We start from the raw sequence: 24321 nt of genomic DNA, 5'->3' as shown, positions 1-24321 counted from the left end.
GCGCACTTAAAAAGAATTCGGATTCGCAACGATGATGCATGCGATTGCGGTTTGGAAGTGGGTGATTTAAATCATATTATTCTTTCCTGTCCTCTGTATGATCACTCCTGTCTATATGATAACCTCTCCTCTATATCTATACCCTTTCCGACTTCTGTTCCAATATTATTAAATTCATGTAATAAATTAGTTTATTCTTTTTTATCTCAATATTTACGTCACAATTTAATAAATATTTAATATATTTTATTATGAAACTTTCTAACTAGATCCAAAATCCTAAATTCCGTACTTACTTTGTTTTTCCACCGCCTATTCCCTACCTTTGTTTATGGCAAAGTACACCCCAGTGTCAGTGCCAATTCCCAAAAAAAAAAAAAAAATATGCCATAGATCATGACATTAAAGGATCGGACACCGGTGTCGGGAACTCGGGACACATTGTATACATATTATGTACAAGAATTATACTGTATGTATATAAAATATAATAACTATGTATATATAAAGATAAGATAATACTGGTGCACTCGGGGAATCGAGACAGTAGCGGTCTTTGACTCCCTGTCAAAAAACTTGTCACTTTCTATATAAACCGCGATTGACAATGAAGTGTCAAATGTTCCTAGTCGGGCGATATCGTATTTTGCAATATACTCGATGTGAACTGAATATGAAGCATATCACTTTGAACTCATAAAAAGTTGGAGATTATCATGAGTTACCAAGAGGGTCTTTATAAGAGGTTAATTATATTCTTAAATATTCTAAATACATTGCGAGCATTTTCCATTTAGCGCCTAGACTAAAAAGGTCAATGACCGCTACCGTCTCGTTTCGCCGAGTACAGTTTAAGTAATATTTAGGTAGATTTAAATATTTATTATTACATACAAAATTCAGTTAAGTATATATTTTCACCAAAAAAACTTCACTTACACTGATAAATTATATTTTGTCTTTGCACAAACACACTTTAGTAATTATTTTTCGTCGCTTCACATAAAATAAAAAATCTTTCTTCTTGAGGTTTGTCACAGCCTGGTCCAAGATATTTGCGCCTCAAATCAAGATCTGGAGGCGCCGAGAGATCATCTTGCAGTATTCTTTGAGCTTGTTCAATAGTGAACTCGATTTCAGATTTCAGCTCCTGAAAACATAATATTATTCACATTGCTGGACAGTACGGCCATAGCCGTGCATAATGTACTTCGTTATGTGACATACCGGCTATAGCCGTACAAATTAAAAAAGTTATATTTTGACCTACGGCCTTAGCAGTCGGTTACGTACTGAATGACCATAGAGTATATTTATACTGTCATAATACAATTACTTTTCTAGGCCCTACTGTCATTCTACATCACTGTTTTTGACGAATCAAGTTGTATGTGTGTGTTGCCATACTTAGGTACAAACACATCGACACAACGGCTATAGCCGTTGACGCTGCATACAAAATCCGTTGGGATTTGAAGTAGTGACGCGCTGACCGCGCAGGTGATTATTATTACGTGTGTGAAGTTGTATTGTCACTTTGTAATTGGGGTCATATTTTTATTGTAAGTACCTACATTATACGTTTTCTTATTTTGAATACGATAACAAGTGTATATATTTTCAATATATAGTAAACATGTTTTATTATTATCTTCATAAAGGTATATTTATAACGTTTATATTTACGAGTTATTTTATTTATTTAGATGAGCAATCCGAGAAACGCTCGTGAAATTGAGCGCCTTCTAGAAGATGTTTCTACCCCGGAATCATCTCAAACTGACATCAGTAAGAATGTAAGAAAAGAAACTAGATACAGATGTCCAGATTGTGATAACCAACCTAGTCTATGTCCAGAGTGCTTTACTGATTGGCATCAAGTACATGGCCAATAATATATTTTTATTTTTATCCTTATAAAAGGCTGATTTCTTACTAAAGTTCCTATTATATAAAGATTGTAATTGTAAGATGTTTCTGTAGTTGATTTTGTTCCACAAAGAGTATGTTTTGTTTATTTTTAGACATATAAAGGTTAATATGTCATGTTTGTTTATTTTTGAAATAAATATTTGTGTTATATTTTGGTAAATCTTTGTTTTATTTGTCTTATTCAAAAACGGCCTTAACCGTAATGTCAAAATATGAAGTTATCAAACTATATTACACGACGCTACGGTTATAACCGTAATACGGCTAGAGCCGTATTGACATAGTACATCGATTTTTAAATTCTTATCGTGACGCAACTGCTATAGCTGTAAGAAATAAATGTATGAAAAAAAGTACTGTCAACTAGAGCAAAAAATATAACAATGTACTGTCCAGCAACGTGATAAGTACTTAAAATTGTATAATATGATTACGCTTCTCAATTTAAACTTTAAAGGTACCTACTAACAAGGTTAATTTTACCCGTAATTTTGAAAAACGAGTTGTTATTAAAGAGCGTAGCCGGTCCGGATTAAAAAATAATAGTTTGGTCTTTACTCTTTACTAAACTTTGTTTTCTTCCGGTGTGTTGCGAGTGCGACAAGCGACAACGCAATATTAGACGGGTGATAGCGCAGCGCGTCATCCGTCCTATATACTCCACCACTTCAGCTTCTGACTGTGGTTTAGTCAAAACAACGCGTTCGACGCGACGGAATATGGCCAGCGCGGGCGTGCAGGTGGTACAGCAGCAGCCCCCGCAGGTGCGCGTCTACTACCTCATAGAGTTCCGGCGCACGTCGAGCGCGCTCGGCCAGCGCGGCGTGCAGGTGGTACAGCAGCAGCCCCCGCAGGTGCGCGTCGCCCGCGCCCAGCGCCGCCAGCGTGCGCAGCGTGTCGCGGCACAGACTCTCCTTCAGCTCCAGACGACAGTCCGATAGCTCTGAAATGATACAGTCGTCGATTAATATCGGTTTATTGGACCCCACCCACGGGCTCTGACTAAATTGTAAAGCCAGTAAATTGCGAGTAGTAATGCTAATGTTCTAAGCCATGAAGATCCTTCCCAAGGGCCTCTATCATGAGCTCTTAAATCCATTCACTTTACGTCGTTATACAGTCAGTATAAGGACGTAAAGAGAATGGATTTAAGAGCTCATGAATCATGATAGAGGCCCAGTCCCCACCTTCCCCTCAACCACATACCTAGTTGAGTTTATGAACTAAAATATAAGAGACGCGTAATAGCTATTTTATTGCCTATAATTTATAAAGGCATAATGTTTGCAATGAATTTGTAATTAGGCGTAATAATATGTGAAGTTGTAGCGTATACGTTATAACCACAGAATACATAATAATATTAGTACTGGTATAACACTGAACACAGTAAAGGATATTATTGCTCAATATTTATTGGTATATTATACTGGCAAAATAAACCTACAGGGTAAACAATAGGGGTGTAGACTCTACACCCCTATTGTTTAGCCTGTAGGTATTGTATTTCGTATACTGTCTAGTCCTATCTTTGTTTTTACCTTCAATCAAACGATGTTATTTATGTGTATAAAATTTTTCTCTTCAAACTCTTACACAATGACGAATATACTTTGACCAAATGTTTCTCTATAAGATTTGTCACAATCTAATTGACTGTAATGATTTGATAAACCAAATCTACCTTCGCATACCTAGTCGCTCACAACGAATCCGTGACAACTACACTCATAAGCTGTTTGCTCCTACACCGAGCAGGACGAATGCTGGTGATAGGGCACCATTAAAGCGAATTATGAAAAGCTACAACGATAATTTCGCGAACATAGATGTATTTGTATTATCTTTGTTTCAGTTCAAAGAACAGCTATTAAAAACATTCACTAAAATTTGTCAAAGATTTTTTTTATAGGTACCACAATATTCATAATGTTTGTGAGTTGATCGACTACATGTAAACGTTACCGGTGTGCTTTGCTTGTAATCGTTATTGTTATATTGTTCATAAAAAAGTTATATTGTAGATAATGGTGTTGGTTGCGTAATTACCTTAATTTCATTGTTTACTTATGTCGTGTTAGTATTAAGCATGTACGCAATTGTTTGTTGTCCTAAATAAAATAAAATAAAAACTCTACACTGTAGAGTTGTAGACAGTATACGAAATACAATATAAATTATTGTTTTTTTGAGAGTTTGTATTATAGAATTATTGTCATAATGAAAATGTCATATTTTTACTCATTAACTTTACAATAATTTTTATTTTATTTAATGAAAAGTAAATATTTAATCCGTAATATCACGTGATCGCAAACAGCCATAATAGAGTGTGAGTGTGACGTCACAATCTCCAAAACATTGTGTGTGACAGTGACATTTCGATGTCAAACCCATACAAAGAATGTTGTTTGAAGGACCGTGACGTCATATCGACGCCATGATGAACTTTAGCATTTTAGCGGGAAATTGTAAAACCAAATTTAATAAGTGGTTTTTTAAATTTAAATATGAGTGTATTTATGTTTTAAAAGTATATATTTTTAGGTGTAACAAATGTACATCAGTAAAATAAATATATTTCCTAAAAATAGTCTAAAAGTTTTTTTGGATTCACTTTCAGGTTAGCTTATTGTACAGTAGACTTTATAAAAGTCAGAATAATCTTAGTACCTTGTCTAACAACCTTCCATATTAGTATGAAATATTTACACCTGCTGGCTGCTACTATTGTAGTGCAGTAGGTACAATGCATGATAAATGATAATACGGTGTTGCAATAGGTCGTTAGTTAAATCTTGGCATTGGAATGCGATGTAATGTAACAGTTGGCAGGAAATGCATCGACACAGACCTTCAAATTCACTAACGCTTATTACACAAAAATAAATAGTGAAGATGATGGCGCTATCACTTAATAATTAATAATAATTACCACTACAAATCAACACACACCCTATTAATAGTAGCGTAATTTTAGTGATCGTTATGAGTTAATGAATTACTAAAGCTGATGAATTACATTACGTTCTACTTAGAAAAACAGATCAGTAATTAATTAATAATTAGCTTTAAATTAATGATATGGTTTAAAAATTAGTGAACTAAGAAAGCAAGTAAATTATTGATACATTAGAGATATGTAGAGAATAGAGATGTTTTGTAATGCAGTCACAAATATTAGTATAAGTACTTTTGTTTCGGATTCTACAATTGTAATGATTTAATATTATGTGCATAGGTATATAGAGGGTTATTTACTGACGGCGAGGGCTGGCAGATCCACCGCGACACGACGTGGGGGCGCGCGTTCTTCGCGGCGGCTCCCATGTCTCCGTTCACCACTTATCAATCGAACGACTGAACACCGCGATGTATACGTTACTGATTTTATTCACACGTTGCGCAGTACGTTAAGACATACGAAACACAATGCGGTCGCGAGTTTAAAAACCCAGCGCAGCCTGAGATCCTCCTTTTGTGAGCGTTAAGGCGATGCGCAGTTTCTGCCCGCGCGTCATTTATTCGACTAAACATACGAGCCCGTTTTAGTCAATTCCACTGTAAGTGGGTGTTGTAAATGAGTGAATATTTATATAAATCAGACCAAATCTTATTATTTACAAGTCGTTAACCCGAATACGCGGAATTTGACGCAGCTTATATCGTTTATAGGATACGTTATTAAAGAGTGTTTAGCCACGATGCGGTCGTGTTTACAAATAATAATTAGAAAATATAATAGCATAAAAATACAGTCCCAGGACGTGCCCAGGACAATTCCTGGGCACGTGTGCCTAAATCAAAGGCTGTGACATTTTTGTTACTACTTAATAAAAATGTAGAGCACAGCTTTAACTAACCCAGGACTTCAGTCTTCAGGCGTACCAAATGTTTTAACGTAAATATTTTCCCCTACAAGTTTCACACTGACCTGAAGACTAGTTATCTATTTAGGATTGTAAAACAGTCGACCTTAATGACTACTATGCGCGACGAAGTGGCGCGGTGCGAGCTCATGAATAGAGCAAGTCGCGTGCGCTCTCATATTGTCGTTTACTCGGCTGCTCGTAAACATACCACTAACTATAATGTTGTTATGTGACATGTTATTATTTTTATGTAGGTTTATTTATCATAATATATAATTGTATTATGTATAAATATAATATTAATAATTTAGCCAATGCTGGCGTCGGACACTGTAGATGCTTTTTTAAGTGACGTAGGTAGAGTATACTATTTACACATCTAAAAACAACCGTTGTTTCATACTTTTGCTTAACCCGGCAACGCTAGAAAGAAGATTAGATATATATTTTAATACATGTTTATTATATTTTGCACTTTTACTATATTTTTTTATTATTACTAGTATACATTTTCTGTTTGGTAAGTATTTATGTTTTATAATTTAATAAGTTTTATAAATCCTTGACATGGTGGTGACCGCAGCTCGCCCTAGAGCCGCCAACGAAGTGTGAGATTTGGTGTATATTACAATATCACACTCACTATATTACAATGTTGCATTTAGCAGGGATGTCCAGCAAAAAAAGCTAAGTATTTCAATCATGGCAAGTCTGGTGTATCTATAATTTAGCATCATGTGGAGAATCCACAATAGCTATTTTCTATCCTAAGTAATTAAGTTTCATTTATTTTTCCTATTATAATACTTCAAGCTTTACATTTTATTAAGACAATGCAGTTATCATTCCCTACAATTAATTAATGTTTTAGAGTCAATAGTAGACACAAAGCTTCGAAGTGGTTTTAGTGTTTGCACTTTTTTATAATTTTAAAGTTTTTAGGAGTAAGATTTTAGAAAATTCTATTAAAGTCACATGCTTATTATTTTTTATAGTTGAAATGAATTATTATTATTGAGCTTTTCTCAGATAGAATTTTAGCAGTTAACAATTCGGCTCTATTAAAACAACCAAACCTTTTGTCCCGTCATATGTATTTCCTAAACGTATGGCTCGTCTCAACCTCAGTTCTACTAGAATATGATTACAATCGGGAACGAACATTTGAATTTTTTGCAAAATGTTGTCATTCGAATTCTCATCATCTACATCGAGTGCGCCGACGAGACTTCCTAGAATGCTCTGTACAGTGTTAACTTTACTCGACGGCACTACAGCGCTACACGCTCCACACTTCCAAATTGATTTTGGGTTGAGTGGATGCGCCGGTAGTAGGTAGCCACTACAAGCGAAGTCCACACACTTCAATGCTCCGAGGTGTGTTCCCAATTCGCTGGGATCGCGGCACCTCACGCACTCGCACCAGAAGCTCTTGGACTTGTAGAGCTGGATCCGCCTTAAGGGGGTGCACCACAGCGGGCCGGTGTAGCAGCACAGTATCTCCTCCCCCTCCTCGATGTCTCGCGCCGCGTACACCGCCATGGAGTAGTCTTCCAGAAACACGTTTCGGGTGTTCGGGAGGCAGCTGTGATTCAGAAAGGACGAAACCGGGTAGACCCCTCTCAGAGGGACTTTATTCCGTGCCTTACTATTTACTCTAAACGAATTGGCTCTTAATATTCCATACATGTCCTTCATGAACTGTATCTGTCTATCGGGTATGGAGTACGTTTTACGCAAATCATCAAAATCATAATTTGTCGGATTTATTTCACACCTCTGTAATAGATTCAAGACATCCTTCTGGTCTTCCGGTAGGAGAATGCTACGTAAATAAATAATTGCCTTTGTACTGATGTTACTTGGAACGTTGTCAAAATTTCCTTCGGCTTTCCAATTGTCGCAGATGTAGGAGCACTCTCGGACGTGGTTTTGGGATAGTTCACAGTTTACCGAGCACACTGTCATTAAACACTTGTCACAAGGGTAGCACGTCGAACTTACGTCGTAACAGTACGCACAGTAGTTTTCTACGTCGCAGGTCGGCCGGGGGCCCAGCACGAGGGGTTTGTTACAAAATATCAAGCACCCTTTCTTTATTGGAACCCGAGCAAATAGGCCTCTTCCTCCGAGATCGGATTTACGGATGACCCAAGACCTTTCTTGAGTATTTGACAAATACTGCGAAAATATATTGGAATTGTTCGGTACTTCCATATTGCCGAGTGGCGGTGTTTCACGATTGAATGCTCCCGTGTGAAACTGACGTATAACGTAGGTTAACCATTAACAACGAATATCTGGTATGAAAATAGCTCCTGGATTTCTCCAGTAGATTTAGAGCAAGGTCCGTGTGCACAGCGGAAGAACTCGTAAATATACAATAAACTTAGTAGTGAATTCAATAAAATTTAAAAGACGTGATAACACTAGTAAGTATATTTATTAAACATCGTATAAGTAAATGTAATTTTTGTTGATTAAGTTTGGTTGTTGTCAATACGAATAATCAACATAATATTTAATATAGGTAATATGCAACACACAGCAAGTGTTTCTACCTACCTACACCTAAAATATATAAAAGAGTAACTATTATAATATTTGATATTATTAGTAACCCCTAGGAAGAGAGTTACATTATACATAGATCCTTATAAGAAGTCAAAAGCAAAGCAAAAAGATGGGAAATATTATATCCCACCAAAAACATTTTCATGTAAAAATGTTGCCAAGACGAGAACAGTTCGTGGTGTCAAAAAGTAGTGAGATCTCATGTAGAGCCAAGTTTCAAGCCTTGCATACTCAGCCCTTAAATCTAAAAACCTTTGTTTTACACTTAAGTCGCGGCAAAATACTTGATTTAATGTGTCAGTCGCACGAGCTGCGGGGCTAAAATGGTCGTTTTGAAGAATCATGATATGAATCATAATATGATTTATTTTTCTAAAATCGCAAAATGCAACTCTGCTTGCAATTCATTTCTGTATTTTTGTACTGATTCGACATTTGTCAGTTTGATAGTTTTGACAATTCATTTGCTGAATTGATTGAGAGGAATTGCTAAATGTGACCATTTTAGCCCCGTAGAATCTAAAAACTCTACACATTAGTCAAAATCGGTGGCCTGGCCATTTTGTTACGTTAAGTAAGTACTTACAACAGAAAAGTAATATATTAAGTTCAAAGCATGACGAACAACAATATGGCCAAGCCACCCATTTTTAACTAATATATAGAGTTTTTACTTTTTCGATTCTTCTCGTGCGGCTGCTGACACATTATATTTACAAAGTATTTTGCCGCGACTTAAGTGTAAAATTAAGGTTTTTAGATTTAGGGCTGAGTAAGTAGGGTTAGAAACTTGGCTCTACATGAGATCTCACTACTTTTTTTAGTTCTTACACCACGAACTATATTATGTTCTTGGCAACATTATTACATGAAAATGTTTTTGGTGGGATTTCAAGTTTTACCACACACGTTTTTATGAAATTAAGGGGCAAACGAGCATGTGCACTCGCAATATTAGAAAAGTTGCAAGTGATTTGCCAGCCTTTAAGAGGGGATTGGTTATATACAATTAGGAGACAAACGAGCAAACAGGTTACCTGATGGAAAGTAACTACCGTCGCCGAGTTGCCAGCCTTTAAAAGAGAAAAGGCTTTATTGAGAGAATAGGGAAAAGGGTATCCCTATTCCCCTGTTCTCTTTCCCTTTTTTATGAAATTAAGGGGCAAAAAAGCAGACGGGTCATGGAAAGGAACTGCCGTCGCCCATGGACACTGTAACATCATACGAGTTTCAAGTGCGTTTCCAGCCTTTTTATGAAGGAATAGGCTAAGGCAGCAGAAGAGAATAGGGATAGGGAATAAGGTACATACTACATAGGGTGCTGTTGGGCCTCCGCTAAACTCACTCACTAGACGAAACACAGCGCAAGCGCTGTTCCACGCCGGTCTTCTGTGAGTCTGTGGTCTCTCAAGGCTAGTATTATTATTCTCACGTATTATTTAGGGTTCCGTACCCAAAGGGTAAAAATGGGACCCTATTACTAAGACTTCGATGTCTGTCCGTCTGTCTGTCTGTGTCCAGGCTGTAACTTAAGAACCGCTAAGCTAGACTTCTGAAATTTACCCTTTGGGTACGGAACCCTAAAAAACGTTTAACTTTGATAAAGAGAGTATTCTATATTTTATAGCTTTAGAACTCAATGATCTTTTTAATATCATTGTTATAACTACATAAAATAAATATTATTTCTATACAGAATTATTTGTATAAGTATACTTAACGCAAAATCTACCGTCATAGATCCCTTTATAGATTAACATCGTACTCTCGGGCACAATGTAAAATACGTTTAATTCAATTAGTTGTAATCGATGTCTAAAAGACAATAATGAGAAAGGAAAAACAAATAGAGACATTTCTAATGCCGGAAACTAATCAAGTGAACCGGGAATAGAGTTTTGGCTCCCGTCCCTGATGTGAGTGAGGGGGACGGGACCTGACGCCATCTCGCTCTGTCGCCAAATGGACTTTTCTCGTCAATTACAGCCATACGCCGATAAAATTTGTTAACTGGTTGTATTTTATGCACATTTAGACTAAGGAATTGTAATTACAGTATAATAAATTAGTTTTAACGTGTTTTTTAACAATCCTTGTATGCCGCGCCTGGCGCGTCATCGGCCTCACTGAATCTTTTTAAATGACGCGCTGAGCGCGGCAGTGGCCACGAATCGGTTAATATCAGAAAAAATATTAAATCTCTATAAATATATTTTATCTCTGTAAAGAAACAACAGAATATTTTTTCCTCCACAATAAAGTCCTCATGCATCAGTTTGAAGTAAATTTCCTAAAATATTCCACTGTGATTGCGAGTTAAGGAATGACTGTGATGGAATCTCGTTGTAGTAGTACCTAACTAGATATTTATGTAGCATGTAGATGTATTGAGGCTTTATTGAGTAAACATTTTTAGTATCGCAGTAATAGAGACAACAAAATCCACGAGACTATGTTAGTATAATATTATTAATTTGGTTTGTCATTTTTTTCGTCTGATCTTAATGGATTATGTCAAACTAAAATTCTGTAGCTCATATAAAAATAATACATGAAAACTATGAATAACTAGAAGAGTATATTTACCGTGCCACTGTAGACCCTCAGCTTCTCCGATTTCCCACACGAGGCGGCACTGCAAATCCACCACAATCTGGTTCGTTCTCGGAATAAACTTTAAAACTTTATGCAGAAAGAACTTTTCTAAATCACACACATTTTCAAAGTTCAACGACCCCATGAGACTGCCTAGGGCGCTTTGAATAGTGCAAATGTTGTTGTACGGAACTCTCATGTTACAGTCCAAACATTGCCACGCCGAGTTCATCTTTAGTGGTTCAATCGGGAGGATGGATCCCGGGCACTCACTAGAAAAACACTTAAGAGCGGCGAGGAAGGTGCCCCGCTCGGTGGGGTCGGCGCACCGGTCGCACGTGCACAGGAAATGTTTGGTCTTGTACAAGTGTAGTCTCCTGGCTGGCGTCCCCCACAGCATTCCCGAGTAACACGCGAAGATTTCTTGTCCAGCGCGAATCGGTTTGACTGCGCGCACAACCATTTCACGTTTATCGTTGAAGGCGTATCGCGTGTTCGATACGCACTTGTGATTCATAAGGGACGCGACAGGATACAGTCCCCGGGAGCTCGTCTCCCTCTTCCCGTATGCCGTCGCCATTTGAAAAGCGTTCGTATCCAATGTGCACGAAACTAGGGTCATGAACTCCTCGTCCTCGGGAGGTACTTCGAAGAATTCTTTCATCCGTCTCACTTCGCTTCCGTGTTGAGGAAGGACGTGCGCTTGGAGAGATTTTAAAAAGGCCTTGTCGTCGTCGCTCAAAAGTAGCGCTCTAATCGACGTCAACGCGTAGGACATGACCGCATCGTCTATATTTTCTAACGGTACCTTGGGAGCCCACGAGGAAATCACACAGCAGTCGTCGTAGTGCGTGCTGGTGCTCTGGCACCTCGTCGAACACAGGAGTAGAGCACATTTTTCACACTGAAAGAAGGTGTCGCTGTCAATTTGATTGCAAACGGTGCAACCTCGCTGCACGTTAGCCCCGGATCGGGGGCCGTAGACGAGCGGACGGTCGACGAAAATGATTTCGCCCGTTTTGATGTCCTCCGTGGCCACCAGGCCTCGACCTTCCAGCGGAGACTCCCCGATTATCCATTTATGAGCACCGTCTTTATTTTCACGAGAACCGTACACGCCCAAATGTTTAGCTACCATTAGTGACAATTGCTTTATCGACAACATCCTGTCGTCACGTTCCTCGTCGGCACTGCACTGCGAACTGGCCACGAGTATACATTAGCGGTTTGATAACATGACCGAGCTAGTGATCATAGTGTACGTTATGAACAAAAACTCAAAACTCGCTAAAAGTCTATACCAAATTAACTGCGCCTGATGGACGTGCGCCCACGTTCTGAGGTAAGAGCGAGTCGTATACCTGTGGTCTGTGGATTCTCTCTCAACGTTGCCAAGCCGATCCACTATCAGCGTAGATTATATCGGGAAATAAATAGCCCGATTGGCTATAGACGACACGAGGTACACGATATTTATATATTTAAGAAATGTTAATAAATACTATACATTTTAAACTAAGTATTGTTTTTACAGCACTTATTTTTGCATAATATAATATTTGAATATCTTTCATGATAAGCTTTTTCTTTACTGACTACTAAAAAATGAGGGCATCCCAAATTTGGTTGTAGAAACATGGTTTTTTAAATACGACACTCCGACTCGATTGGAATTTTTAAATCAAAATTGCGCAAGCATCTTTTAGTAATTAGATTGTAACTACATAATATTCGTAATTAGACGTATTTATCTACTTAATATTTTATGTATGTACTAGCTGACCCGACAGACGTTGTCCTGTCTTAACGATTTAACCATGATTAAAATGAGTATAGCTCCATGCCAAATTTCATCAAAATAGATTAAATGGTTTAGGTGAAAATCATAGTTTATTGTGCGGAAACCGTACATTTTCCGGGATAAAAAGTATCCCTTATGAAGTCATTTGGAAACAGACATCGTATTTTTGAGTGTTCGCTAGAAAATGTCGTGATTCTAGTGTTTCGCCATAAAGCAGCCTAAATTCCGTTCCTTTCCGATGATTTTATGTTTTAACTGTAGAATAAATCTTAGGTATTATTTGCTGGAATTAAAAATTAAATAATTAATAAATAATTTTCGAAAATTAATGTCTAAAACAAACAAATATAACAGTACCTGAACTTTGTAGACATTTTACAAAAAATAATATTATATTATATATAAATATTATATATAAATATTATATATAAATATATATATATATATATATATATATATATATATATATATATATATATATATATATATATATATATATATATATATATATATATATATATATATATATATATATATATATATATATATATATATATATATATATATATATATATATAAAAGAAAGTCGTGTTTCTTACAACACTTATAACTCGAGAACGGCTGGACCGATTGCCATGGTTTTTGATTCTCCAGTTAACACAAAGGTTGTCTGGAAGAAATCGCTTTTAGCGATAAGATCGCCTTCGCCCACATATTAACTAATATTATCTAATAGCGTGTGTTTAGTGTAATTTTTTTTGTAATTGAGAGCAATAATTTGAGAGAGTTTATATTATTATTATATTTTGTTGTGTTAAATTTTAATAAAATAACTTAAGAATGTCTCGTTTTTATTAAAGTATCTAAGCGTTAATTAATTTTAAAATAAACAAACCATTTTAATAATAATTATTGTATTGTACTATTGTTATAAGTTGGGACAAATTAAGTTTCAATAATATGGATGCCAATACCATCTAATACAATAGGCATTAGGCGTCCTAATAGGAAAGCATTGTATTGGCACGGCGCGGCGGTGTACTGGTACCATCTAAATTTGGACTCGAGATACCTAAATATAAATGACATGGTAAATTAACCAGGGTCTTCAACATACACACTGTCTGACAATATTTTATACTACCATCCTACTAAAATTATTATTTAAAACGGCACAATAAGTAATTTTAAGATCAAACTTTCGATATCATGTACTATAATGTTTTCTTATTTTTTTTACTTTCGGAAAATGCGGTCATTGACATGACAGAGTCTACGGTTCTTATTCCCGTATACAATGTGATACAGGGAAACATGATCCCTCTTTTGTCTAATAGAACCTTCTGGTCCATAGCCCGACCAGTCTTTGTAGCCGTTTCCCCTATGTGGACGTAGAAAACGTGAGTTTTATTTGGTGCCTATTATAGCGTTAGACTGATTTAAATAATGCAAACAATATTTGATTATACCGAAAATGAGTGTCCCTGGTATTACTTCGACAGTTCGTACAAAGTCCTAATGGGAGCTTGTCTCGTTGTCTTCGGTAAGTTTTTTATATATTTTTGATACAATTATTATGTATAATAATTGAATGTTAGTCCTAACGACAAAACCTGGCGAAGATTTTTCTCACGTCTGCAGTTAACCTTAGAAAATCGGAACAATAAAAATAATTAATTGTCTAATTTGAGTTTAAATTATTTTCTCTTCTAAGTATAATATAATTACTCCTAGATGTTTCCCGCAACTTTGTTGTGTCGAGAATCTATTATTGCGCGGGATCCTTACATTTTTCCGAAATGAAAACTACCCTATCTTTTTCGCCCTTACGAAAATTCATCACATTTTGATGAATTTGGTTTAGCGGCTTAAGCGTGAAGAGTTAGCAGACAGACACAATAAAATGATTATAATCAAAATAACATGGATGGAAATTATCATACTGATACTACCACGCCACATTTACCACGCGTCTCGACGCCGCGCGGCTTCTGTAGTGTCGTGTGGTGTCGTTATGATGGACGACGTGACGTGTCAAAACAATAAATATATGCCCACTGATTAGATAATTGATGGCAGGTGTATTCGGGGTGCTGCTCAATGGTTGGCTGTTCGCCACGTTCGTCCACAGTCACCTACTTGTGTTTAAAAGTCACGTACTCGTACTCAATCTATGCTCGGCTTCGTTTGGCCGGAATTTACTTGGATTTCCATTCGCTGGATCATCCGCAATTGCTAAAAGGTAAGCATAATTCACTAAACTCTTTTTCTTTTAAAATAAAATTGTATTCGGATTTTGCATTTACACAATACAGTCTACGATCTCAATATATTATATTTTTAATTATTATTATAATTTTTATTATTCATCATCATTGCCTATTATATATTTTATTATTATATATATATTACTTAACTACATTGCTTAAGACTCTTATTTAAATTACAGATGGTTGTTTGGTCCAACTTCTTGTCAACTTTACGCATTTTTGCATCAGTTTTTCGCCGTTTTCCAAATAACTGCTCTATTTTGTATCGTCTTAGAGAGATATCTTTTAGCGAAGTTCTACAAACTTGGTATGTTTATTCATATTTTTATTTTCACTTTTTTAACCTTTTGTTAGATACGAGCACTGCCTTTGATACGTATTTGGTTTTTTAAATAGCAATAATGTAATTTTGTAGAGTGTATTTTAACCGACTTCCAAAAAACGAGGAGGTTATATGTTCGGCTGTGGATATATATTTTTTTTGTATGTTCGACCACTACTCCGCCGTTTGTGAACCGATTTTCAAAATTTTTGTTTTGTTATATTAGGTTTCACGCCAATTTGGTACCATGTTCACAAAAGTGGCGATCTGATGATGGGGTCCATGAGTGATCGAGGGAACTCCTCAAAATATATATGGAAACATATGGTGATTTTATGAGAAGCATCCCTTAGGATGCTTCTCATAAAACCAAATGTACAAAATACAGAAAATTTGAAAAATTTTGGAACTGGCACCGACTTCAAAATGATGAAGATTGAGTACAGAAATAATTGAGGTTTAGCCGAATTCGGCAAAAACCCCTATTAGATAAGAAAAATTGTTCATATTAAAATAATAGTGCATATTATAAGGATGTTATTATTGTTGTTACCTTGGAAGTCGGTTTTAATTTTTTGTTAAAAATAATAATATTTAACAGAGAACTTAGGTATTACGTTTCATTATAATCGCGGTGTAAAAGTAATCACCATCTTTTTAACACTCTATTATTATTCTCGTATTGGCATTTGCAACATAAACAAAATATAAAAGCATTGGCAACAAAAACATTACCTACATTTTATTTGGTTCCTTCCGTTGTTTATAACAGTCTCTCTGTTTTATGGTAGATATAAATATGTATGCCATAAAACAGAGAGACTGTTAATTAAGGGAAGCAGGCCTAGTGTAGTTATTTAACTACACTAGGCCTGCTTCTCTTTGTCTGACACATTGAAAAAGTCACGTAGCAGACAAAAACAGCGAATCTTAAAGTGTTAGGTATACGCTGCTTATTTATGCATTTAACTATTGCGTAGCTCCTCCATCGTAGGTATCGCAGACACAATCGATTTTCAATTGCTATGCGGCAGCCGGCTGCCGCTTGGGGATTAATGGGTTAATAAGTCACAGTACTAAACTACTTCGTTTTTTCTGCAATAATTTATTTTTTTCTTTCAGAAAGATGTCTATATTTCAAATATTATTGGACTCTCCTCGGCGTATGTTGGGTGAACTCGGTGGTGTTCTCTGCTCCTCCCCTGTTTGGATATGGAGTATACTCCTGTGACTCCACGGGAACATCCTGCAGCCTGCTGTGGCCGTCACTCGACTCTGGTGCCAAACAATTAGGATTTTCTGTGCCATACGTAATTGTTTGTGGACTCATACCTGTGGTTGGAATGTAAGCTGTTCCTTAATCACTATTCACTTCATTGCATTGATTTTTTTAATTAAAATATGCTGTCTCTATCTAATTCCGCGTGTTTTGTGTTTCTAGATTTTATTACATGGGAAAAGCTGTTCGCTTGGAGAAAATTTACTATCGTGGTCCACATCTCAAAGATGAGAGTCGATTTACAAAGGTATAGTTGAGATAAAGAATTTTTGTTTTTAAATTATTATGATTAGGTATTAACACAACGTTACGATCCTAAAGTGTCTGGCCAAAGATCTTCTTACTTTCCTTTCCTAGTTTACGTTTCGTAATACCTACTCGTAGATATTGTGTATAAAATAATGATATATTGTGTTTATTAATAGTCATGTATTTTTGTTTTCAGACTGTCCACGTTTTAACCGTGATCACTCTAGCATTATGGATACCTGCTGCCGTGTTGGCTGGATGGCAGTGGCTTCCAGTACTTCTTTATGGCTATCGACCACACGTACCACAGGTGTTAGCCATCGTAGCTCCTATTTCAGCTGAGGTAAGAGCTTAAAACTTTTATTATTTATGAAAACCGTCAATAATCATTAAAGTAGGCCTAGAAGAAGAGCCTACTAGTACAAAATATTTAAGTGTATTAAGTATACAATAATTATTATTATGTATCGTCCAAAAATATCTGCCCTCTGATACCCGAACCTTAAGTTCAACTTAACACAAGATTATAGTCCAAACGTGACGGGTCCACGGGATTATGGTCGTATGTCATGATCTAATAGGTCGTATGTCATGTCGTAGTTTGGACCATAAATTGACGTGAAAATAATAATATAATATAATTTATAATGAACTTCAAATATAATTTGAATATATTTCAGGCAGCGACCAGCGTCCCAGTTCTCTGCTATCTAGTAGGAGACGACAGACTACGAGCGGCGTTGATAGGTCGCATGCAGAAACAATACGCGTTGCTGCATCCCAAATATGCCAGAAAGTATCAACGGGACATGTACTAGATGAGACAGAGTGATGTCTGGTGAAAAATGCGTTGATGCAGCTGGTTAGAAGTTTCAGCAGCAGATAATGAAATAGTTTTTGAATGTCATGAATTGTTGCGCCCGAGAAAGAGTTTTGGTTCCTAAATTAAAGGATTAAAGCGTTTATCTCGTTCTTTTTGTTTCAAGCTCCTCTCACTAGGTTAGATCTTTGACAAGAAGGCTATCAATGCTTATTCGTTAATGCGGGCTTATTAATCACTGCGTCCTTAAAAAAGAGTACACAATAACAATTTTGTCAATTTACGGCGAAACCACAGGGAAGGGTTTTTGAATTTTTGAATGAAAATTAAGTTGAGTTTGTAAGTTCTTTTGAATATTCTTCATACTAAGTAAATCCGTACTTCCGTTCTATCCGTACTAATATTATAAATGCGAAAGTGTGTCTGTCTGTCTGTCTGTCTGTTACCTCTTGACGCTCAAACCGCAACCGATTTTGCTGAACTTTGGCATGGGGATACTTTTTATCCCGGAAAATGTACGGTTCCCGCGCGATAAACGAATTTTGGCGCAACGGAGTTGCGGGCATCATCTAGTAGATTTTTATTTTGTTTTACTACTTGTGAGATATGTCAATGCTTCGAGAACAAGCTTTTGTTTACAGGTAGCATACGTCCTGTAACGTTATACGAGTAACTGGAGCGTGAAGGAACCTGTGCTACTACTGACATGGAATATGAGACTTAGTTCATTACTAGCTAATGATCAGTAAACAGGTTTTACAAATAAATGATGACTGACTGCATTTGGAGCGAAGTTTTTGATAATAATTCAAGAAGAATTCTAGAAAATGGCAATGCTATTATTGGTGAGTTTTTATCACAGTATAGCAATATTAAGCAATATTATAGGGATATGTCATATTGCTATACTGTGGTTTTTATCGTTATTTTGCATCATCGACAGTAAAAAATAAGTAAAATGTAATTAAAATTTTAGGGACTCGCAATTAATTGTTTACTATTTTCAGCCACCATTTCAGCACTTCTAAGTGCTTGGTTTACGGTGACTATTTTTTTCAGTAATTTAAAATCGGATTTGAGCTATCGTAACCTCGGATTTTTTGCATCGGCGTCATTTCTGAGGTCTACCGTTCACGTCTTAACATATTTGCTGCTGCCTCAATACAAGGAAAGGTATGAACATTTCAATGCAAAGAATATTAAAATTTAAAATGTTACTATCTTAATAATATTTTGTAACCAATATTCTAGATACACCCATGAAAATCCATGTAATTTTCTTGGATTTTGGGAGTCGTTCTTGTCGGTTTACGAGGTGGAGTGTCTCACTCATGTATGTATAGAGCGCTATGTCGTAGCCAAGTATATTGTTAATGGTAAGTTAGTTTTTTACATAGGTTTATTTAAGAATAAATTATGAATTAAAAACATGTACACTTAGGGCCTGTTTCACCACTTCCTGATAAAGTGCCGGGTAGGCTATCCAAAACTTTTTTGTCAGATTCTCCATACTCTATCTGTCAAGTTAAGTGGTGGATAGCCTATCCGGCACTTATCAGGGAGTGATGAAACAGACCCTTAGAAAATAGGAATATTAACTTGTCATTTTTATCTCCAGATAGAATAGTCACAGAATTAAAACAATCTCTTTCAGAAGATTACCATCTTTTTAAAATAAAGAAGAAATATAAGCAATGTTTATTAGTAATACAGTATAAACACAGCACGCTAAGTATTATTGCTTTGCTATTTGCTAAAAACGCGGCATCGTGAATTATCGGTTCGCATCGCACCGCTCGCGTCGAGTATTATTTGGCATCGAGTGAAAAATAGCAACTCATTAAGGCGGGGATTAATCTCAATCAAAAACGATAACCTTGCACACAACCAAAGACCAAGCGTATACGCATCGCAATAAGATTCATTTTAGCTTAGCATAAAACTGTAGGTTCTCGGGCGGATCTTCTCTATTTTTCATGTTTTTTTTAAATATCTTTGGAAATAAATATTAAGAAACAAAATTGTTCGGTTAAAGAATTTTTAATATAGATTTGCTAACAATTTATTCGAATAAAATGTACAATTATCCCAGTTAATACTTATATTTCGATGAAATAGAGTTTTTTCGGAGGTAAGTTTGTAAATTAATTACAGCCAAAGTATTACGTTTTATTAAAACGTTTATGGCTTAAGGTATTTTAAATATTGTGCTCTATATCTCATATTTTTTAACACTTCGTTATTATATTGGAACTAGGTAAACCGGGAGTCACGGAATAACTAATTGGGCTTTATCCTCGCCTTAACAGTTAACACTGCGGTGCGAAACAGCGCGGACGTAATTTTTATCATGATCGCTGACTATTGCTACGCACAATAATACTAAAGCAATCGTATTTTTTAGCAAGTACGATTAATTTAATTATTGCTAATGGGCATTAAACAATTAATTTTGGATGCTAATGCTATTTTCACCAACACTAATGTTTATCTCATGTAATGTAATATTGCTTTTTAGGATGGGATATACAAAGGAACCACTACGGCCTGTATCAATTTCTGTGCGTGATGTTTGCTGCGGCATACTCAACACCTCCCCTACTGGGAATAGGCAAATTCGCTTCGGACTTTTCCTGTAACAACTGCATTTTGGATATGGTCCTCTCGGATACATGGGATAGTTACGTAGTGGTTATTATTTATTTGCTCCGGAGTATAAAATCTACGGGATTTATGTAAGTTACTTTAATTACTTAAGAATAAGAATCACAATTTGTGTTTAAAAGAAATATATACCTATTAATATTATACCCTAAAAGTATAAGATAAAAAAATAAAAGGGCACTAGGCAAATCTCACGATATATCCCAAGGAGGGATCAAAATTCCTCAAAAAGGTTTAATTTATATTTTATAAACGATCTCATATTTATATTTAAATATCCTTTATTGACTTAATTGTGTAGAAATAAATAATTATTATGTAGATGGCAATTTTTTTTTTCAGGATCATGATGTTGATTTGGGCTCATCAACGAGAGGCGAGGTTTAATAGTACCAAAAATTATGCAAGCGTCTCTAAGTTTACTAAGGTGCAAAATATTTATATTATTAATTATTATTTCTTTTTTATCATATTCTTAACAAGAACTTAGTTTTTAAGTAAGTTATTTTTTGTAGAATGTCACCAAAATTATCATATTAAACCTCTCTCTGTGGCTGCCTATAACAGTAATAAGAGGATGGGTGATATTTTCTTCTTTGACTTACAACCAGCTACTACAGTTGGTGCCGACTTCGTTTTGGATACAGTGGGCCATGTGGACACAGTCGGTTCGTATTCTAAAAGTAAAAACAAAAGCTTTTTAACCGACTTCATTAACCGACTTAAAAAAAAGGAGGTTATCACTTCGACCCGTATGTATGTAATATTTTCAGAACTGCCCAGTTTTCGTGTATGTTAGCCTATATCAGCGTCTGAACAAATGTGCCAAATTTCAAAAGTGTATGTATGTATGAAAGTATGTATGTTTTTATGTTTGTGAACGTATATCTCCGGAACTACAAGTCCGATTGAAGTGATTCTTTTTTGGTTGTACTAGGTATTATTTAACTTAGGGAATACTGCAAGTTTCATCAAAATAGGTTCAGTAGTTTTTGGGATAAGGAATTTTAATTATTAATTACGTACAATTTTGAAATCGGTTTTATCTTTTTAAAATAAAATTATTTAGTTGTAATGTTATTATTCAATATTATTGTTATGATAATATTATGATACTAAAAATAACAATATAAGTAATATTGTGTTTTTAGGTCTCGCCTGCATTGACGGCTCTCATAATGTTTTATTTGGACGACACACTGCGGTACAAAATGAAAACCATATTTTTCTCTAGCGGCAGTCAAACAGAAAGAAAAAAAGATAAATAGTGTCTATTTAAAAAAAAGTGAAATATTTTTGTAACTTTTTTATTAATTTATAGATGATTGTTTATACCTGCGCTATTTTGAGCTACAATGTAGGATTAAATCGTTGGATAATTTGATCTGATTGGAAATATGGGCTTCAGCTTTATGTTTTTTTGTTAAAGTATTATAACATGGGCGTACCCAGGTTCTGGGCCAAGGGCGGGGGGCAAATTAGATTTTTTATAAGCTAGGTGTTCATGAAGAATAAAAAATTAATAATTTTTTGTTGTAAAAATATTGTATTGCAAACAAATGGCAAAAATTCGTTTTATTATTTTTATTTTTAAAGTACTAGATAATATACTTAGTAGGGACGTCAACATGATCCAGGGGGGGGGGGGTAGGGGCAGCTGCCCCCTGCCCCCCCCCCCCCCCTCGGTACGCCCATGTATTATAATGTTTTAAAATGAAATTCTGTGTTTTGTGTATATTATTTTTATGTACAATACATTATTAATAATATAATTCGATCACATAATTACTTAATGACAAAATAATACGTAATATTTTAAGTCTTACATCGCATACGATAACTTCACATCACATTTACACATAAACATTAAACTTATTAAAACATACTATAACAAAAATTGACCGAAGATAACATTTTATTGCTTTTGTATGCTATATTTTAATATAGCTACTACAATAAGTATTGCACCTCTTCCGTAGCACTTGCTACGCGCTACGAAACTGTATAAAATATAATATCATATTATTAAACATATTTTTATACCGTTATTATCCAAAAATCCATACAATATTATTAATATATTAAAATGATATGCGTAATAAAATAAGTTAGGAATTAGGATTATGGATGTCTGTATTAAAACCTGTCGTTTCTTTTAAGGAGTCATTCTACATAGAATATTGTAAAATATATATTACGGCGTGTACGGCTTTTAGATGTGGGTATTAATTGTTATTGAAAACGACATTAGGAATTCGAGACATCCTTTGTTTACGTTTGATTTAATAATTCAGATTATAAGAGTTGGAAGTTCTAAATATATAATGTGCAATACATTGTACCCCTTAAGATTATTGCATTAAAATAGTTTGATAAAGCGATGCCGTTATATTGTCAGAATATTCGACGGAAGAATATTAAGTTTGGTGAACTTTCATGATATTTACAACTTTAAGGGCGGGAAACCGGGAGTAACTAGGATTTGATACAAAAGGTCTGATTTTGGACCTCAATTCCTGTTTAAGTCTTGGTCCACATTAAGGCTATAAACGACTTACATTATATTCAGATACCCACTAGTAGATACTACGGTTAAATGTAAAATGTAAAAAATTGTAAAAAGTCGAAGTTGTGTGAAAGACAAAAATGTTGCTTTTTGGCATGGCACAATAGAAGTTAATAGTATAATGTTTGGTATTTAAATTGTACTTATGTACATAATACAGTATATAATATATTCGCTTAGCTTAATTAAAGGTATTATTATACATGGGCTATAGGTACGGCTACAGAAAGATAAAACGATTTTGTTGCAACTGGCGTTACTTCATGTTTACACCGTCTCTGGATTTACCAAGGAATATAATATTTACAGCGGTATATATAATATAAATATTTTTGATTGGATTTCTACTACCTACTGTGCAAGATAAAAGTTTCTATTAAAAGTAAGGTAACGTTTAACGTAACGAACAAGATCATTTATAAAGAAACTAGCTGTTGCCCGCGACTCCGTCCGCGTTGACTTCAGCTTATAGCGCGCGGTAGTTCCCTTCATAGAGTAACTTATATTATAGTAGGTAGTTCCCGACTAACGTTGAACCATGTAGATTGTAATTTATAAGCTACATTACTGCAAATTGCAAAATTAAAAATTGGCACGACAGAGGTGTTTCCGCGGTACACTTACTTCAAACTTCAATGTTTACACTTTACAGACAGACAGACACATAACACATAAAACGCCCCTATTTAAACGTAGGATAGGGGGTTAAAACTTATAAGCTGGGAAAAGGGGTCGAAGTTGTTAGTTGAACATCAACGATCAACTTTTTTTATTTGTTTTAAAAGCCGTATAACAGGAAGCATCATCCTTACCACCTCTTATAGTAACACTTTTGAGCAAGCGATAGCGCGATGTAGGAGACGGCACGGCACCATCTATAATAAATTTTTGGAACTAACTTAATTTGAACAAATTTACGCATTTTCACCCCCTTACAACCCTTTTTCCCAGTTAAAAAGTAGCCTATGTTCTTTCTCAGACCTTAGACTATCTGTGTACAAAATTTCATTACAATCGGTTCGGTAGTTTTGGCGTGAAAGTGAGACAGACAGACAGACAGACAGATAGACAGACAGACAGACAGAGATACTTTCGCATTTATAATATTAGTATAGATATAGCCTCAAAATTCAATTTGATAATATTGGTGCTTACTGCTTGCGGCAAGATATTTGGACTTTTGTACTAAATGGTTTGACCTTCTAAGAATTACGATCATATTTCTCCGTATATACACAAAGTTTTTCTTAACAATATAATAAAATTATAATTAGTACTTAAATCGCTTATGATTTCAACATAATCTCCATTTTCTTGAACCATAACAACACGTATTTACACCATATAAATTGGAATGACCTCGCATAAGTAATATAA

General features: G+C 35.4%; 3 protein-coding genes across 3 annotated transcripts; 2 read left to right on the top strand and 1 right to left on the bottom strand.

Moving 5' to 3' along the window:
• Window positions 1-943: 943 nt before the first annotated feature.
• On the bottom strand, window positions 944-12180 carry LOC121729258 (SET domain-containing protein SmydA-8-like). The gene is made up of 3 exons (XM_042117753.1): window positions 10965-12180; window positions 2712-2875; window positions 944-1150 (listed from the first exon to the last, which is right to left on the bottom strand). The coding sequence occupies exons 1-3, from the start codon at window positions 12136-12138 to the stop codon at window positions 977-979; spliced, it is 1512 nt and encodes a 503-aa protein (XP_041973687.1). The 5' UTR covers window positions 12139-12180; the 3' UTR covers window positions 944-976.
• Window positions 12181-12231: 51 nt separating this feature from the next.
• On the top strand, window positions 12232-17857 carry LOC121729347 (visual pigment-like receptor peropsin). Its single transcript, XM_042117866.1, has 8 exons — window positions 12232-12315; window positions 14129-14317; window positions 14854-15016; window positions 15224-15351; window positions 16489-16711; window positions 16808-16892; window positions 17091-17237; window positions 17575-17857. Exons 2-8 carry the CDS (start codon window positions 14221-14223, stop codon window positions 17710-17712), a joined length of 981 nt encoding a protein of 326 aa, XP_041973800.1. The 5' UTR covers window positions 12232-12315; window positions 14129-14220; the 3' UTR covers window positions 17713-17857.
• Window positions 17858-17987: 130 nt separating this feature from the next.
• On the top strand, window positions 17988-21799 carry LOC121729430. Its single transcript, XM_042117980.1, has 8 exons — window positions 17988-18053; window positions 18356-18559; window positions 18722-18887; window positions 18966-19090; window positions 20233-20449; window positions 20721-20805; window positions 20894-21046; window positions 21530-21799. The coding sequence occupies exons 2-8, from the start codon at window positions 18481-18483 to the stop codon at window positions 21644-21646; spliced, it is 942 nt and encodes a 313-aa protein (XP_041973914.1). The 5' UTR covers window positions 17988-18053; window positions 18356-18480; the 3' UTR covers window positions 21647-21799.
• Window positions 21800-24321: the final 2522 nt, after the last annotated feature.

This window comes from Aricia agestis, chromosome 1, assembly GCF_905147365.1.
Source record: "Aricia agestis chromosome 1, ilAriAges1.1, whole genome shotgun sequence".
Lineage (NCBI taxonomy): Eukaryota > Metazoa > Arthropoda > Insecta > Lepidoptera > Lycaenidae > Aricia > Aricia agestis.
Note: the sequence above shows the minus strand (reverse complement) of the source record. Positions and strands in the feature narration are given on the sequence as shown.